Source organism: Rhinolophus hipposideros, assembly GCF_964194185.1.
Source record: "Rhinolophus hipposideros genome assembly, chromosome: 18".
NCBI classification, from domain to species: domain Eukaryota; kingdom Metazoa; phylum Chordata; class Mammalia; order Chiroptera; family Rhinolophidae; genus Rhinolophus; species Rhinolophus hipposideros.
The window spans coordinates 25,662,446-25,679,676 of NC_138064.1; the positions used below are offsets into that span (position 1 = coordinate 25,662,446).

Genomic DNA, 17,231 nt, shown 5'->3' on the forward strand with positions numbered 1-17,231 from the left:
GCATTTCTACATGATACTGAAGTAATCTTTGAGGTTTAAGGTTTAAGAAGAGTAAACTAACACATTATAATTATTCAAAAAATGAATCACTTCTAATTCATGGCAAGGGTATTCAGGGGAAAAACTACTGTAGCTATCATGAATATTTGGATATCTGCCTCTGGAACTGAAAGTCAAATAGGCAAAATGTCCAAAAAGCAATCTATTATTATCTATTATTATCTTATTATTAATATCTACACAGAAGGATTTAAATTCAATTATACTTCTGAGGAATTCATGATTTCAAAATGTCCCTAAAGAAAATGATAAGAACACCTCATTGTTGAGTCAAAATTTTATTCATGATGCAAGGTAATTCTATTTTTAAAGTTGTAATGAGATCACTGTCAGTAAAATTAGCTGACATTAGTGAATAGATGTAAATCCCCTACAATGACAAATACTTCAAAAGTTTGAACAAATATGAAAAGTTGTAGGAACTGATCCCACCTGCAAGAATACTTTATGGTTATAATTCAAGCCTTAAAAATTTTAGTGGAAAACCTGAAGAAAATGTAGTGGTGATTAATTTAATCCATTATAATCCAAGATTGTGTTCTGAGTGCTAGGCATATGGCAGTGAACAAAACACCTAAAGATACTCTCCCCTTATAGAACTTACCTTTGTAGAGGTAAAGAGAGCTATACAGAATAAATAAAATACATGGTTCATCTGAGGAAGATAGGGTCTATAATGAAAACTAAAGGAGGGGTGGAAAGAGAAAGCTGGAAGTAGGGGTTGACTGAACTCGTGAAACAGAAGTGTAGTGAGAGAGATTTAGGTGTTTATCACTATTTTTTTCATTCAGTGCCCTATACATAAATTGTCATGATATATAAAGCTATCATAATTTTTCATTCTTGCATTAAATGTGTACATATAGAATGCGTATAAAAATTTAACTCACAATTTTTGGCGTATAACATTCTGTTGTGATATTTTATGCCAATTCTTAACGCAATTTACTTTTGTTAATGATAGGGTATATGATAATTTCAAGACTGGAACGTTTGTGCTTTATAAGAGTATGTCACGTGATTTTGAGGTCCATGTACGTCAATGGGACTGTGGAAGCCTTCACTATCCTGTGTCATGTAACTGCGGGTTTGTTGCCAGAGAAGAAGGTGATATAGTTACTTTCGATATGTGTGGTGGTCAGCTACATGAATCACAGCCATACTTATATGTAAAGATCCAAGATGTAACCAGCAATATCAAGATAAGTGAATCTTATTTAGGAAGAAAAATCACAGTATGTATGATTCTTTAGGATTAAAAGTATTTCATCTTTTTGGATCTGAACTTCTTTTCATCTCTATTAAATTAGAAGCTATCATTTTCAACATTAGTTTTTTTGTTTTTTTTTTTTTTTTTAGAAAATCGCTTTAAGATTAACACTGATCTTGGAGTAAAATTTGTTTTACTTACCAAACACAAAAAGATAGCATAGTTAAAACTTTGTCAAATATAATCTTTCTTATTTAAGATTTCAATATGATAACTTGGTGGGTTATTCACAAAATTATTTTGACAGTGCCTAATAAATGGTATATCAGACAGATGAAATATATAGTTAAGAATAAATATTCAGGAATAGCTAAACAATTTTTGAAATGAATACAGGTGGTTCCACTTTACGAACAGTCTAATAGACACATGGAAGAGATTGAAAATCAACAAAAAGATCCAAACTTCATTAATATTTTTAAATAATATTTTATATCTGTGTGCTAGTATTTGTATGTTAAGATCATCTTTCTTTCACTTTCCAAAAAAGTAAATTCCAGCTGAATAAAATTTAAGTGAAAGTAGCAGAATTGTAGGTGAATGTTTCTATAACATTGAGGTGAACAACAATTTTTAGCCTAACTCTATATATTTGAATTCCATCATCAAAAACCAAAATGTAAATAATTGGGAAAATATTTACTGCATGTAAAACATACAATTAATATAGAAAACACTCTTATACATCAGTTATGTATAATCAGCAGTCCAATTAAAATGAGCAAATAATATAAACAGGCAATTTACAAAAGAAATAAAACTGATAAATATGTCCAAAAGTACAAATAACCAACAAAAATCTAAAAACCTCAACCTCATTAGTAATCAAAGAAATGAAGACAAAACATCTGTCACACAATATTGGCAAGAGTAGAAATAGTAGTTACAGTCTTTCTACAGACATATATATTACACATGTGTAATATATATGTATACATATTATTATATATACATATATAATATACATATATACATATATTATATATTATGTACCTATATAATATATAAATATAAATTGAACCTATCTCTGTCATTTCTCAAGAAACTTTACATCTGAAAATTTAACATAACAGAATAATTAAGGAGTTATAGAAGCCCAATGATTGATTAGTCAGTGATGAATAAAAGTGTAACCCAAACCTCAAATATAGTAATGTCACATAATAGAACACTTTGTAGTCATGAAAATTTTGGAGTCGATGTGTATTTGTTAACAAAGAAATTAATGAATTATAGGAAACGGTTTTGAAGAATTTGCACCAGCTTTTAACATTAGCTATCTCAGATTGAGTAGTAACTGATATAAGATTTGTTTGCTTAAAAATAATTTTCTGGAGAGCCAAGGTGGCAGAGTAGATAAACACTGCACCTGCATTTTTTCTGTGAACACATTAAAATTATAACTAAAGCATAGAACAGTCACCCTGGAGAACCATCTGAAATCTAGCTGAACAGAAGTCCCGTAACTAAAATTACAAAGGAGAAGCCACATAAGACTGATAAGACGGGCAGAGACTCAGAACAGGCTTCACACCTGTGTGGCAGTTGAGACTCAGGAGAGATATATTGGCCACCTTGGTTTCCCCCGGAGGAGGTAGAGACCCCAGCCCCTCACACCAGGTGCCCCAGCTCAGAGTACTGGTGCTGAGAAAAGGAGTCCCCACAACATTTGGCTGTGGAAAACAGTGGGGTTTCCAACCATTTGGGTGAGCCGGAAGGCTCCTGGAAAACCAGACATCCTTTTAAACGGTCCGTGCACAGACTCAGTCTCTCGCAGGCACTTACCTTGGGCTCCAGTGAAGGGATGGTGACTCGGGGGACCTTGGAAACACACGGGGATGCAGACTGAGTTGTGTGGCTGCAGGCAGAGGACTGTCGGAATTTTTCTGGTGAGGCGTCCATCTTTCGTGCAGCTGGCTGGTGGCTGCCATCTTTCTTGTGTTGAGCCTGCCCCCCACAGGCCAAAGTTGAATGTGATTGGCCTGGTGAGCTCTGCTGCTCCACCCTGATGGCTCAGCCGGGACCCCATTCCACTCAACTCTACCACTGCTGGAGGCACTTTCTCTGTAAGCAGCCAGCCCCACCTACATTGCACTCTTGGAAAACTAACAGAGGCTGGCAAGCCCCCAGCAGGTGGGGAGAGGCCTTGGTGTTCTCTGAAACTTGCTGAGTCACTCCAGGCTCTGGAACCAAACCAGAATTTACATTGACCTGGTGACCACAACTCTTCCCACTCTAGTGATTCCCTGAGGCCCTACCTCAGCCAACTTGCAAAATGCATATGTTATGTGCATGTGTTATCAGTAGTGTTATCAGTGGCTGAACTTTAAGGGAGCTGGCAGGTGGCAGCAGGCTTCTGGGTGTACTGGCTTTTTGTGAAGCTTCCCCAGTCCAAAAGTCCAAAACTGGTGGCAGCCATCCTCAGTTCGCAGCCTGGCCTCTCCCATGGGCCTCCATGTTGTGGGGCTCAGAGTCCCAGAGAGTAGTTTCCATGCTCTCAGCCTCACGTGGAAAGGTACTGGTTTGGGTAGTAGATGGTTGTAACTATTTGACCATCAGCTGTAACCAGTTAGCCATTGGCCATTGATATAACTGCTCTGTGGTTGAACTAGCAAGTGTGGATTGTGGTTAGCAAGAAGCTGATTGGTGGGTTGATATGCAGAGAAGTGGACTGCAGATTGCGGCTTGCAAGTGGGATTGCAAAAACTAATGGTGGATTGTGGATCATGTGGATCCTACTTCCTGTGTCTCGCCTGGCCACCATCGAGACTGGGGTGCAGGAAGAGCCCCTCATTGGGGTACTGGCAGATGTTTGCTTTGTATCTCAAACAGCTGCCATAGAGACTATAGTGGTATGAACCCCCTATCTATGGCTCCATTGTTGTTCCTTTTTGGTCTCACCAGATCTACGTTCTGGTGCGGGAACAGGACCAGAGACGCGGTATGACACAGGTCCACACAGACAGTGAACAAATAACTGTGGATCACTCTGTATCTACCAGGTACTCTCTGGCTGGTCACAGACAGTGGCTGACCTGGGCCTGCACCAGAGCCCCTCTCAAGAGGCCCCATAACCAACATACTTGGAGGTTGGCTTCAGACCACAGCAGAGCAGCGCCCAATTAGCCCCCAAGTGCCACACACAGAAGGCAGTCTCACTAGGCACCAGAGCCCTCTGGGGCAAATCCCACTCACTGGGATAAGTCTCCTGTACAGCAGCCCATAAGCTGTGGATGTGGCCAAACCCCACAGCCAGTCAGCCTGAGGGTGAATCGTATCTACTAATGTGCCAAGAGCAATCAAGGCTCAACTATAACAGGAGAGCACATACAACCCACACAAGGACACTCCTGTAGCACCTGGCTCAAGTGACCACTGGGCCCCACAGGACACCTACTACATAAGGACACCCAGCCAAAACTGGGAGACATAGCAGATCTACCCAATGTCTAGAAACAAACACAGAGAGGCAGCCAAAATGAGGAAACAAGAAATGTGTCCCAAATAAAAGAACAGGAAAAAAACCCAGAAAAAGAACTAGACAAAATGGAGGAAAGCAACCTACCAGAGACAGAGTTCAAAACAGTGATTATAAGAATGCTCAAGGATCTAAGTGAGAACTTCAACAAAGAGATAGTAAGTGTGGAAAAGGACATAGAAACTATAAAAAGAACCAGCCAGAGTGTCAAATACAATAACTGAAAAGAAAAATGCACTAGAAGGAATCACCAGCAGACTAGATGAAGCAGAGGATTTAATCAATGATTTGAAAGACAAGGTAGCAGAAAACACCCAATTGGAACAGCAAAAAGGAATCCAAAAAAGTGAGGATAGTTTAAGAGACCTGGGACAACTTCAAGCCTAACAACATTTGCATCATAGGGGTATCAGAAAAAGAAGAGAGAAAGCAAGAGATATGGCAAAAACTATGTGAAGTGCCAGGGGGTACTAGATTAGGGGGATCACATCTTAAATTATATAAATGTCTAACCACTATGCTGTATACCTAAAATTAATATAACGTTGAATGTCAACTGTAATTGAAAGTTTAAAAAAGGGGGGGAAAGGTGAACGGGAGTAAGAGGTCCAAATTTCCAGGTATAAAACAAGTCATGAGGATGTAATGTACAGCACAGAGAATATAGTCAATAATACTGTGATAGCATGGTACAGTGTCAGATGTTTGCTGGACTTATGGTGCTCACTTCTTTAGGTCTATACATGTTGAATAACTATGGTGTACCACCAAAACTAATATAATAGTGTATGTTAGCTATATTTTTAATAAAAATCTTACAAAATGATCATTTTTGGGGGATGAACACTTACCATTTTTACAAAAAAGAAAAAAAGTGGTATTTTTAAATTTAAGAAATTAAAAGGGGAAGGAGAGTCAGCGGAACAAACAGGTGATTTATCTTCAGTGATTTTCAAAAGAGAGAACAGGTTTATCCAAGTTCCTGACCTAGGAGAGCTGACACACCTGTGAGGAGGATCAGAGTTAGATGACACAAGCTATTAAGATAATTCAACAAACCCCCTGGTCTCATACCTGAATCCCCATGCAACGATTTGGTTATAATTTGGCTTCTGATTCTATTTGCCTACAGACAGCGAGAATGCTGATTATTCACAGGAATATGTACCCTTCTAGAATTGCATTTATATGTATAAATTAATTACTTGGTAGCTTAGTTCAATATCGAATAACTATTATTAGAGATATTACTTGGTAAACATTACCCTCAACATTTATAGTAGTTTTAATTGTATAAAATGTCTTACTTTAGTATAAATTATTTAAGAAGGAAGTTTGAACAAAATATCTCAAGAAAAGGTTCAATACGGAGACCAAATTTCAAGTCAGCAAAATACAATAACTGATTATTTTGACATATAGCCTTAATAAGAAATGCATAGTCTAAGGAAATCAGTATTCTCTTTTCTTCTATATTGAGGGAATAAATGCATTTATTTCTTATTTCTTAAATAATAGTTTCTTTTTCTTAATCCATATTGAATATTTAAACAGCTTTCATTTCTGTCTTTCAGATCTGGTTTTCTTCTGGAGCATTTATCCGTGCTGATCTTAGTGAATGGGGCATGAGTTTAACAATCAGAGCCCCTAGCTTAGATTTCAGAAACACTTTGGGACTTTGTGGCACCTTTGATGAAAACCCAGAAAATGATTTCCATGACAAAAATGGGATTAAAATTGATCAAACTTTTAATAATTGTGTTGCTTTTATTAATGAATGGAGGTAAGAAAATACATTTGTTTGTAAGAAAGTTTGTTTGTTTATTTTTCCATCACTTTGCTGGGAAAAATGTTCTTGTCCAAACTACCGTTCTTTTCTGTTTTCTGTGTGGAAGGATTTTGCCAGGAAAGAGCATGTTTGACACAATGCCAATTTCTCGGCCATCGCCTGGAAAACTATCCTACTGTAGCTGCTTGGTGGACACCACTTCCTTGTATCCATCTTATCATCTGGACAATGTTTCTCCACCAGACATTGTTTCACGTTGCAAAGACCTCAGACATGTCCGATTCTCTTCCCTGATACCAGAACTAGATGTCACCTCTGAATATATTAATTCAGAAACTCTTGTCAGAGGAGGAAACAAGCATACATCTCGCAAAGGAAATAATCTGAATTTCTTTCCTCAAGAACATAAGCACGTGAACCTAACCAAACTGGACTTAAGTTTACAGAAATATCCTGAGAATGAGAAACAAGATGCACCAAAAACTTTGGACAATGGGACACACACACAGGACAAGTTTAGCCACGGCCAAGAAACAGGGTGGCATCGTCAAAACAGATGGAAACGTCAAAACTTTTATGAGTTTCTTCCTTTATTTGCTTTCCAAAGTCTCAGCCAGAGTGACCTAGATGAGTTTACTTATTTTTTCCCAGAGGACCATACTGAGGATGTCCACCCAGAGTTTGTCCCCACGTGGCCCACACCCTCCGGCCTCACAGAATACAGCACATTGGCATTGTGTCAGCAGACTCTAGCCAACTCCAGCATAGGAAGGCACTGTCTTGCCTTCCTTGGCAAAAGACTCGACAGTATTATAGATATGTGTGTAAAGGATGTTCTCCTAAAAGATGATCTTACCTGGGCAGAAGCAGGTGTAGCTCTTTTAGAAAATGAATGTGAAAGGAGGATTTTGGAAGAAGGGAAATATAACACTGAAGAATACGGCAAATCAATTGAAGACATTCTCTTGGTATTGAAATGCCCCAATTTATGCAGCAGCAATGGGCAGTGTACGCAGTGGGGATGTATGTGTGCCCCAGGCTTCAGTTCCTATGATTGCAGTGATTCACAGAGTAAGTAAGAACTCTTCAACTTTGATGTTGTGACGGTTATTTGATTATGAAAACATCTTTGTTCTTTTTTACTGTCAGGATTTAAACAGGGTTTGTTCAGATAACAAAGGGGAAAGAACAAATTATACTAACTAATGTTAATCGTTTTCCCAGAGTCATCTAATTGAGAGCAAAAGCTGAAGTATTTAGCCTGTAAGGCACAATGTGATCTCAAACACAGTATCTGTTGAAAGTCTTTCCCAATACTATCTTCCTCACTCATTCCACTCCATCCACTGTGGTCTCCATGCTGTTCCTGGAAAATGCCGATTCTCTTGACCATTGGGGACTTGGTACACAGATGGAGCCTCTACTTGCAGAGAATAAATTTGTCTAGAACCCAAATTTTGTATTTTTTAAGCACTCTTTATAAAATTTTGCTAATTATACTAATTTGCTTAATTTTTTTCTCTATAACCCGTCTATATGGGACAAACTATTTTGTCTCACTATATTACCAAAAGAAATTTTTAAGTCAATTTGATTCCAAGAACCACTAAACCAATAACTCCTGATTTTCCTCCTACCACTACCTGCCATTTTCCAACTGCAGACTTTTCCATCTCGGTAAATGCAAACTTCATTCCTCTAATTGCTCACGTTAAAAATGTGTAGGAATTTTGACTTTTCTTTTTCTCGTGCCTCATGTATAATTCACTAGCAAATCCATTAGGAAATCCATCCGCAAATCCAGCTTTAGCTTCAAAAAATTTTATTTCTTTCCCTGTTGCAAACTTAGTTCAAGCCACCATTATCTTTCACCTAGATTATTATACATTCTCTAGATGTTTTTTCTCCAGGTGCAGCTAAATTGATTCCTTTGAAATGTAAATCAGATCATATTACTCCTCTGTTTAAATAACTGTTATGGCTCTCCATCTCCTTCCAAGTAAAAGTCACAGTCCCTACTCTGGCCTAGAAGACCCTATATACTCTAAGGTTCCGCTCTCACTGAATTTATCTTCCATTCTCTCCATAGCTCACTGCTCTCCTGTGCTTTCAAATGGCTGTTTGCTGTTCCTCAAAGAGGCCAAGTCTGCTCCTACCTCAGGCCCTTTGCACTTACAGCTCCCTCTGACTGGAGCATTCTTCCACCACATATCTTCATGACTGACTTTCTTCTCTTCTCTGTTCAAATATCATATTAGAAGAGAACCCTTTCATGGTCATTAAAAATGAAGTACCTTTTCCTCACACAACCCCATAATCTCTATCTCCCTTAATATAGTCAATATACTTTCTCTCCATAGATTTAAATACACTTATACAATACATTTTATGTTTATTTAATCACTTGTTTATTTTTTGTCTTCATATTAGAATGTAAGTTACATGAAGGAAGGAAATTTGTTCTGTTCATTACTGTATCCCCAGTACCTAGAATAATACCAGAAAAATAGAAGTTGCTCAGTCATCATTTATTGCACATATGAAAGAATAAACTAACAAATGTTGTTGTTTTTTAATATTCATAAATATTTTTAGATTTCTGAGTGCACATAACTTATGTATTCAATTGCTAGTAAAGTTATATTTGCTTAGATTTGTCAATACTTAGACAAAAGACTTAGTTAATTTTATATACTTCATTTATCTATTTAGCAGCCAGATCTGGTTTATGTATGTAGTATATAATGTATGATCTTACCAAGACCAGGGTTGTAGCAATATGAAGGTTAGTTAACTCTAACTTCTAGAAGAAAGTTTTTCTTCTATGACTGAGAAGTGCAACTGAGATTATGGTAGCATGTAGAATATCAATAGTGCATAAAAACATCAACAATATTAGAATGGCAGCATATATAAATTTTGATAAGTATTTTCTAAAGCTTAAGTTAAGTATTTAAAAACGTTTAATACATTACATTGCTAACTACAATATTTTATTACAAAAGTATTTTTTTCTATAGCCCATCTATAGGGCACAGACTAAAACACCAAAACCAAAACGTAGATTGTTCTAGTAGTAATTTCTTTATTCTTGCCCTTAATTGCTATCAGCATTAATTAAAATATAAATTAGAACTCTATATTTAGGCTGTGGTGGTATTTGTAACACTATTTCTATTGGTTTGATGGTAGATAACACTTCTTTAACTACCAGATTATTCTTAACATTTAATGGTTTAATTAACGTATTAAATAATATTTGGAATAGACTTTGAAATATTATTTTACATGTTTTTAATTTGGGCTTTAAAAATAATTAGTTTTTTTCCCCCTGGAATTAAAGAAAATATGTCTTATTTTGTTATCATTTTTTCCAAAGACAAGACTCCTGAAATTATAGATCTTGAGAATGCTGGATTCTGTAATATTAGAAAATATAATTGTATGATGGTGAGAGTTTTTGGTCAAGGCTTCAAAGAATCACCTTCATTTAAATGTGAAGTTACTAAGCTGCAGGTATGTTAATTACGAAGTTGAAAAACAATTAAGTTTATGAGTTATTCAGATTAATTTTACTTTGGATTAATTTGGTGTATCAATAAACAACATTATCCCAAAGGGTGTCATATCCACACAGAGGTGAACAGGAAAATAATTGAGTTGCTTAACCTTTAAGCTTTGCTATTTGTTAACTCTATTAAACTATTTTGTATGATTTTTATAGAGGTATTGCATCACTATTTCAGTCATAATAACAAATTAAAAGAATATCAATGTTGTTATGTAAGCTTCTATATTTCTTAAAATATAAAAATATGAAAAGTAGAAATCATTTTTATCTAAGATACCCGACATGAATTATAGGATTAAGAGATATGAGCAATCCCCTTTACAAACCAAAAAATGAGAATGAGCTGCAGTCACCCTTTCTATTTCCCTTACTGTGAGTTTCATACTGGAAAATTATCCCTCACCCCCCAAAAAAGTAGTGTTTTCTCTCTTGAAGCCACAAAGGACAGACATGATCACTCAGTTTGAACATTGGTATATCAAATTGTACTTTCTTTCTGATGGTTATTTATATAGGCTTGTTTTTCTTTACTCAAGTAGAGTTTTATTTTAAGGAAAGCTCTTTGAATTTCAAAAGTATTTGCATGGGTAAGCAGAAAACTTAAAACAGCAAATCATATTTTAACATTCTTTTTATTTTTTCTCTAAATTGATGAAGCTAAATGTGATTCTGAGACTGAAAATTTACAGGAGGATATAACTTTTGTTTGTGTTTTTGTCAAGTATAGTAATTATACTCAAAAAGTGTTCTTATTTCAAGATTCTATGAATACAATCTTTCTAATGAGCTATGGAATCTCTTAATGCCAATGAAATAATAAGACACACAATACAAAATGTTATATATAGGTATAAATATATAAATTTCTTCACTTCAATATCACTCAGGAGAGTATTTTATTTTATTTTTTTTGGCAGAATATATCATATGTCATCATCTAATATTAAGTGATTTGCCAAGAGAGAATTTTATAGGTTTGTATCTTCTTGGAAAGTACATTTTGTACTTACTTTTAGACATTTATTTGCTGTGATATTTATTCACATTCAACTTTCCTCCTCCAAAATTCTGATAAATAGAGTACTCTCTGGAATTCTTTAATATACTTTACAGAGAAACACATGTGTTCACTAGCCAAAACCAAACTTAGATTCGCTATTTATTTTTCCACCCTGTTCAGAGTGTTTATACATTTCATTTGTAATACAATTAACTTTATTTTTAAATATGTGTATTCCATTTTGAATTTCCGCTCGTTGATTTTAGTTATTTACTTACTTGGAAGGTTTGCAAAATATTATCATAGTTCTAAAAGTTGGCACCATACAAAAGGTATACACAGAGAAATGTTATTTTCTTCTCACCCCTACTTCCATTACCCCTTTCTTCCATCCCATTCCCCTGAAGGTATCCACTGTAAATACCTTCACTGTAAATATCCACTGTTATTATTTTCTGGTATAGTCTTATGGTATTTCTTTTGTACAAAGGAGGAGACATATCCCTTATGTTTTACATGAAGGGTAGCGTATTATAGATGTTCTTTTCTATCTTTGCAGTAATAATTTTAAATAAGGTTATAGCTAGAGATCAAATCATCCAATCATTTCCTTCACTCCCTCCTGGAAAAGCAGCCAGGACTCTACAGAATCCCAATTGTAAATTACTTACTTATTGGATTAAATTCAAGCTGTCCTAGAAATGAATGGCCCTTCATAACGTGGCTCTTGTTTATGTTTACAGACCTAAACGTCCTGTACGTGCTATACTAAAATCCCATACTGTTTCATGCATCTCTGTCTTTTCACATGCTATTCCTTCCAGCCAGGCTGAAAGCATTTTCTCCATTTCTGCTCCCAGTGTCCTAGTGACGGTCTCCTTTTGTACTTTCAAGAAGAGAAGTATCATCTTTTTTCAAAGCCTTTCTTGACTATGCTAGTTAGACTTGGTGTCTTCTTTCTCTGTCATTATACCTTGTTTGATTTCGGTTATAGCAACAACACAACTCGGCCGTATATGTCTGTCTTTTCCTCTGTTATCTCTTTTCATCAAAATATCTTCAGCACATATAGATACTTTCAAAATATTGATGAATGGCTAAGTAGTAGAACCTTGTTTATTCCTCATTTTGGGTAGGCTCCTCCAAGGAGTGGGGTTGAAATAATCCCTATACTCCCGGTCATTGGCTGCAGTCTTGTTTCAATACACAAAAACAATCCATCTAAGTATCAATATCATGACTACCCCAAGACATTGTTGTCAGTCCCCCTCTACTAGAGGGGAATCACTGATACATCTGCTAGGCTCGACTGTACATCCCCTTAAATATGGAGATTTGTACTGAGGCCCACTCTCAATTATCAAATCTTCAGGAACATAGTTTCTACAAGACAAACATTCACATGTTTATTGCCTTCCTTTCCTTTTCCTACTGATCTACAACATTGAAGGGTCAGCAGGCTCCATGACCATTGCTGAGTGATTGAAAGCATTCTACAGTAACAAATTAAAAACAAAATCTAAATATAAATTTTGGCAATAAAATACATCCTTTTAGTTTTTTTATGTAGCTACCAGTACCCTGAAAATTATTCTTTTTTTTCCTCTTTAGACACCAATGCATTTTCAATACTGGAAAATAATACTTTATGTGTAGGTTAAGCATGATATACCATTGAATTATTAAATAGGTTGAACTGGCTAGGATTTATTTAGTTTCAAGTTACATAAATTCATTTCAACTAGCTTGAGCAAAACTGATGTTTATCATGAAGAGAGTATGTTTCTCACAAAATCAAGAAAAACAATGTAGCTGAATTCTCAGGGAAAAACTTGAACTTGAGATTTAACTACTGTGAAGACTCAGTATGCATGCATTTGTAAGTATGTGTGATGTATCTGTCTGTCTCAGTTTTGCTTTCCTCTGCTTTTGAGCTTCAGTTTTGCCTTTCACTCAGTGCTGCCTTTCTTCACATAGTGAAAAACATGGCCACCAACAGCTCCATAGCTTTGTATCTTGCTGTTCAAGCCACCAGGGGAAGACAGCCTCAATACTCCCTCTAGCAGAAAGTTAAAATATCCCAAATAATGTAAGCATTGGCTCAGCTTATGTCCACCCCGGGACCAGTCAAGGGTCATGTAAAAGCATGAGAGGGCCTGTGGGAAATGTGGATGGAGGGCAGAAAGGAGTTTCAAGTAGAAGTAAAAAGTGGGAGCTTTTTCAGGAGAGATGAGGAAGTTTGTGGGCAGAAAATAAATCCCCTATGTCAAGTACATAGTCAAGCATGTTTCCTTTGTTACAAAAGTCATTGCATAGTGATCCATTATATATATGGCCAATATTGGTAACTTTTTAAATTTGAACTGCAAGAAATGCATGAGTCATTAAGAACAGTTTACATCAAATGAAGGTGTATACATTTTTCATCATTCTCAGTGAAACTCACTATCAGTGTTACTTTTGTTTATTCATTATATATTTCACTATACTAGACATGTATTTTCAAATTTGTATGTTGATCATATGTAATTCACTAGCAAAATATTTCCATACTTTAACAGAGGTTAATTGCTTTCTCATTATTCTGTCAGTATAATAGCAGTAAATGGGTTCTTGGAGAAGCCGTCTATGCACGTACTGTTTTTCAAAATAGCAGAACTGTTGATTGTCAGCTGCCTGCTGATGTACATCAGTCTGGCACCATGGATCTCATGGGTGAGAAACCAATTGTGAAGTGGCAAATAAAGGTAAAAAATAAAAGACATCCTCATATTTACAAATTAATACTTGTATATTATAATTTCATAGTTTATGAAGCTACGTTTAGAACAAATTATCATTACAGAACTACATCTTACAGGTATCTAATGATGGTCATAGGTTCAGTAATCCCAAAATAATGATCATATATGATGGGGCTTGTCAAGTTTGTGGTCTCTATGAAAAGAACTCGTGTACTACAAAGGTATGTATCTTTTCTCTTATTTGCACACTTCCATCATAGGAATTTCTGTTTCCCATGCTGTTGGCATATTAACATAATTTTTAAACTTTCATATCAGAAATACTAATGCAAAAAAGCCTTCCTCAAATTTATACAAGATTAATTGAAATTGTTACTCACTCTGTCCATAATCTTGTTTTAAATGGCAAGAAAGCGGTTTCTATCGTCAACATTTTGAAGTGGCAGGTCGTTCATTCCTAGAAAATTCAAAAGAGAACGTTCAGATTGAATTTTTACTTCTACATACACTTTTTTTTTTAAGTAGTAGTAATGCTTATCCAAAAAAGATCTCTTTGTAGTTACCTAATTGTCTGTGTGGCAAGTGACATGCATTTGGGTAGGGTTTGTATAAAGTGTAAGACTAGCACTTTTTCAGGAAGTTTCTCTGTGGCAACTAAATTCATTGAACCATGCTAATACCTAGCACTTGGGTTACAGAACAGCACAGCTTGAGCTGAGTCTTCACTACCACATCCTCTTATCTATCTATATCCGGTCTCCTGGGATTATCTCCAGTTCTCTCTCACAGATCAGCTGCTGATTTAACAGATGCCAGGGATCTAATATCACTTGGCTGTTCAAAACTGAGGAGAGTATCAAATAATATTTATGTATATGGAAATTAAAAGTACTATTTGAAAATTTTAAATCTTTTTTTTCTTGAGATTGGCACTCAGATCCTGTTAATAAGAAACGTTTCTGTTTTTGAAAAGTTGTTTGACTTTTATTTTCCCCCAAATATTCCATTTCCACATGTCCTATAATAAGTACTCTTAAAATGTTGTTATTCATGACTGTTTTATCCTCTTGGGCTATTTTGTTGTTACTTTTGTGCAATGTTCCAAATGATGTCAAAGGAGATTTTGTAAAGTGAACCAAGTTTATCTATCTTGAACAAAATTGTGTCTTCTTCCCAGATTAAACACAATATTATTTCTGTGCATGTCAGCATCTCTTTCCACTTTTTGTGTAATGATATCCATTGTCATGTGTGGATAATTTAAGCCATGGATCTGGTCTAGTTTTGCGGTATTTACAGGATATAGTGGACTCCTAGAAGAAGGGAGGATAATTATATAAGTTAATGTGATTCTATAATATGTGTTGGAGGAAAAGGTTTATTTCGTTTTTTATGAATAGTAGCACTTACAGTATGAGTTTAGCAGTAAAAAAGACAAAAAGAAAAGGAGGTTTGCTTCCATGTTATTTATAAGCTGTAAGTTGTATTCTGCACAGAGATACAACTATATGTATTTTTTTATTACCTCCATATTGATCTGTTCTATAAGCATTTACACATAAAGGAATGATTTGTTTTCTAACATGCATTCATGACTAGGAGATATGAAAAAATATTTCCTGATCAAAAAAAATTTTAAATATGCTTTCATTGGAATTATCAATATACCTATATGTTGCTATTCTTCATTTTATAGTTTTTTCCCCCTAAATACTAATTATAGCTGTATCTTTATTGGTGTTTTCCTTTCATAAAAATTTTTAAATTTTTTCATTAGGAAAATGTTTGCATTATTGATGGACTCTGCTACATTGAAGGGGATAAAAATCCTACCAGCCCTTGTTTGATTTGTAGACCGAAAATTTCAAAATTTACTTGGTCAATTTTAGAAAGTAAGTTACTCTTTATTAATCCAAATATTTCCTATACAAGATATTTTTAAGTGATTTTAAATGACAAGTTACATAAATGTGTTTAAGGTGAACATTATATTTAATTTAGCTTCTCTGTAACTGCACAATTTACTTTGCTGAAAGGAAATATAAGATGAAATGTTTTTATTTTATATAAATGTTTTTATTTAATATAATTTATTTTATATAATGTTTTTATTTTATACTACCAAGGGGTATGGGATTTTTATTTTAACATTTGATAAGGAAAGCAAATGTGAATTATTTGAAAGAAACGGAATGATTAATTCAACTACACACAATTTGTGCAAGTCAAATAGCTACTAGCAAAATGGCCTCTCAAGCTCTACTTAAGTACACAAAACATCCATCAGTAAAGGTCGGTAGGTTTAGTGGAAAGAGAACATTACTTTGACACGAAAGGTCTAAATTTTATTCTTAGCCTCACTTCTTTTCAGTTTTGTGACAAGGAATTTAACCATTTAAGTTCCAAAAGTCATGCATTCATCAGCTGTTAAATAAGATTATCTGGACTTGATCATCTTTAAAGTGCTTTCCAGGCCCACCATTCTGTGACTCTGTGAGCATAACATTGGGTGTGAATAATTTGTGGATACTTTGTTCCACCTCAAAAATACCCCAAATTATAGTCACATAACATATAATTTCTACACTTCCCTAAATACAGCTATTTATGATTCCACATGGGTGTTCCTCATATTCCCTTTCCTCAGTCAAAAGACCAGTCATCATAGAGTGCAAGATATAATTACTCCCTGGTCCCATGTAATTTTACCTAAGGGAGTCCTAAGACCTTATATTTATACAATGCTTTGTAATATCACTATATATGTTATTGTATGTGCAAATTTAATTACTGTGCTAGACCATCTTTCAGATAATTCATTGCTCAGATAAAAATGTCATGTAATATTATGGGAAGACAATGGAAATTTGGTGGAAGAATTTAGTGCAAGAGATAAGGGAAAACACACCATAACTTCTGAACTAGTGTTTATGTTTTTAATGGCTTTGGTATGACTGATTCATCATAGACTTACAGTGTTCAAAGATATAATGGATCTTGAAATATCATGTGTTCCGAATTCTTTATGTTGAGGGTGAGGGTGAGGGAATTAAAATCAGTAAATTGTATATTGATGGAAGCAGAGTGTCTTTGTCCAGTGTAATGAAATGAGGCTATTCTTTCTTATCTACTAAGCATGTGGGCAATAAAGGGGGACATTTTAAAATATAAGACAATATAAAATGTTTTAAATCCTTTCATGAGCATAAAGGGAACACCTCTTGTCCCCTGAAACAGCCACAATTCCAGTGGATGAACTCAGCCACTACAAGGACTTCTGAGGAGTAGACGACTGGTAATGACTAAATGACTACCAATT

General features: G+C 35.1%; 1 protein-coding gene across 1 annotated transcript in view; it reads left to right on the forward strand.

Annotated features, from left to right (window-relative positions):
- VWDE (von Willebrand factor D and EGF domains) overlaps positions 1–17,231 on the forward strand; it is a gene marked incomplete at its 5' end in the record, with an annotated part of 75,418 nt that overhangs the window by 27,983 nt on the left and 30,204 nt on the right. The window contains 7 exons of the mRNA XM_081079697.1: positions 1,025–1,295; positions 6,383–6,591; positions 6,704–7,668; positions 9,977–10,113; positions 13,760–13,915; positions 14,029–14,133; positions 15,690–15,804. Coding sequence (XP_080935823.1) covers positions 1,025–1,295; positions 6,383–6,591; positions 6,704–7,668; positions 9,977–10,113; positions 13,760–13,915; positions 14,029–14,133; positions 15,690–15,804 — 1,958 coding nt within the window. The remainder of the gene's footprint in view (positions 1–1,024; positions 1,296–6,382; positions 6,592–6,703; positions 7,669–9,976; positions 10,114–13,759; positions 13,916–14,028; positions 14,134–15,689; positions 15,805–17,231) is intronic.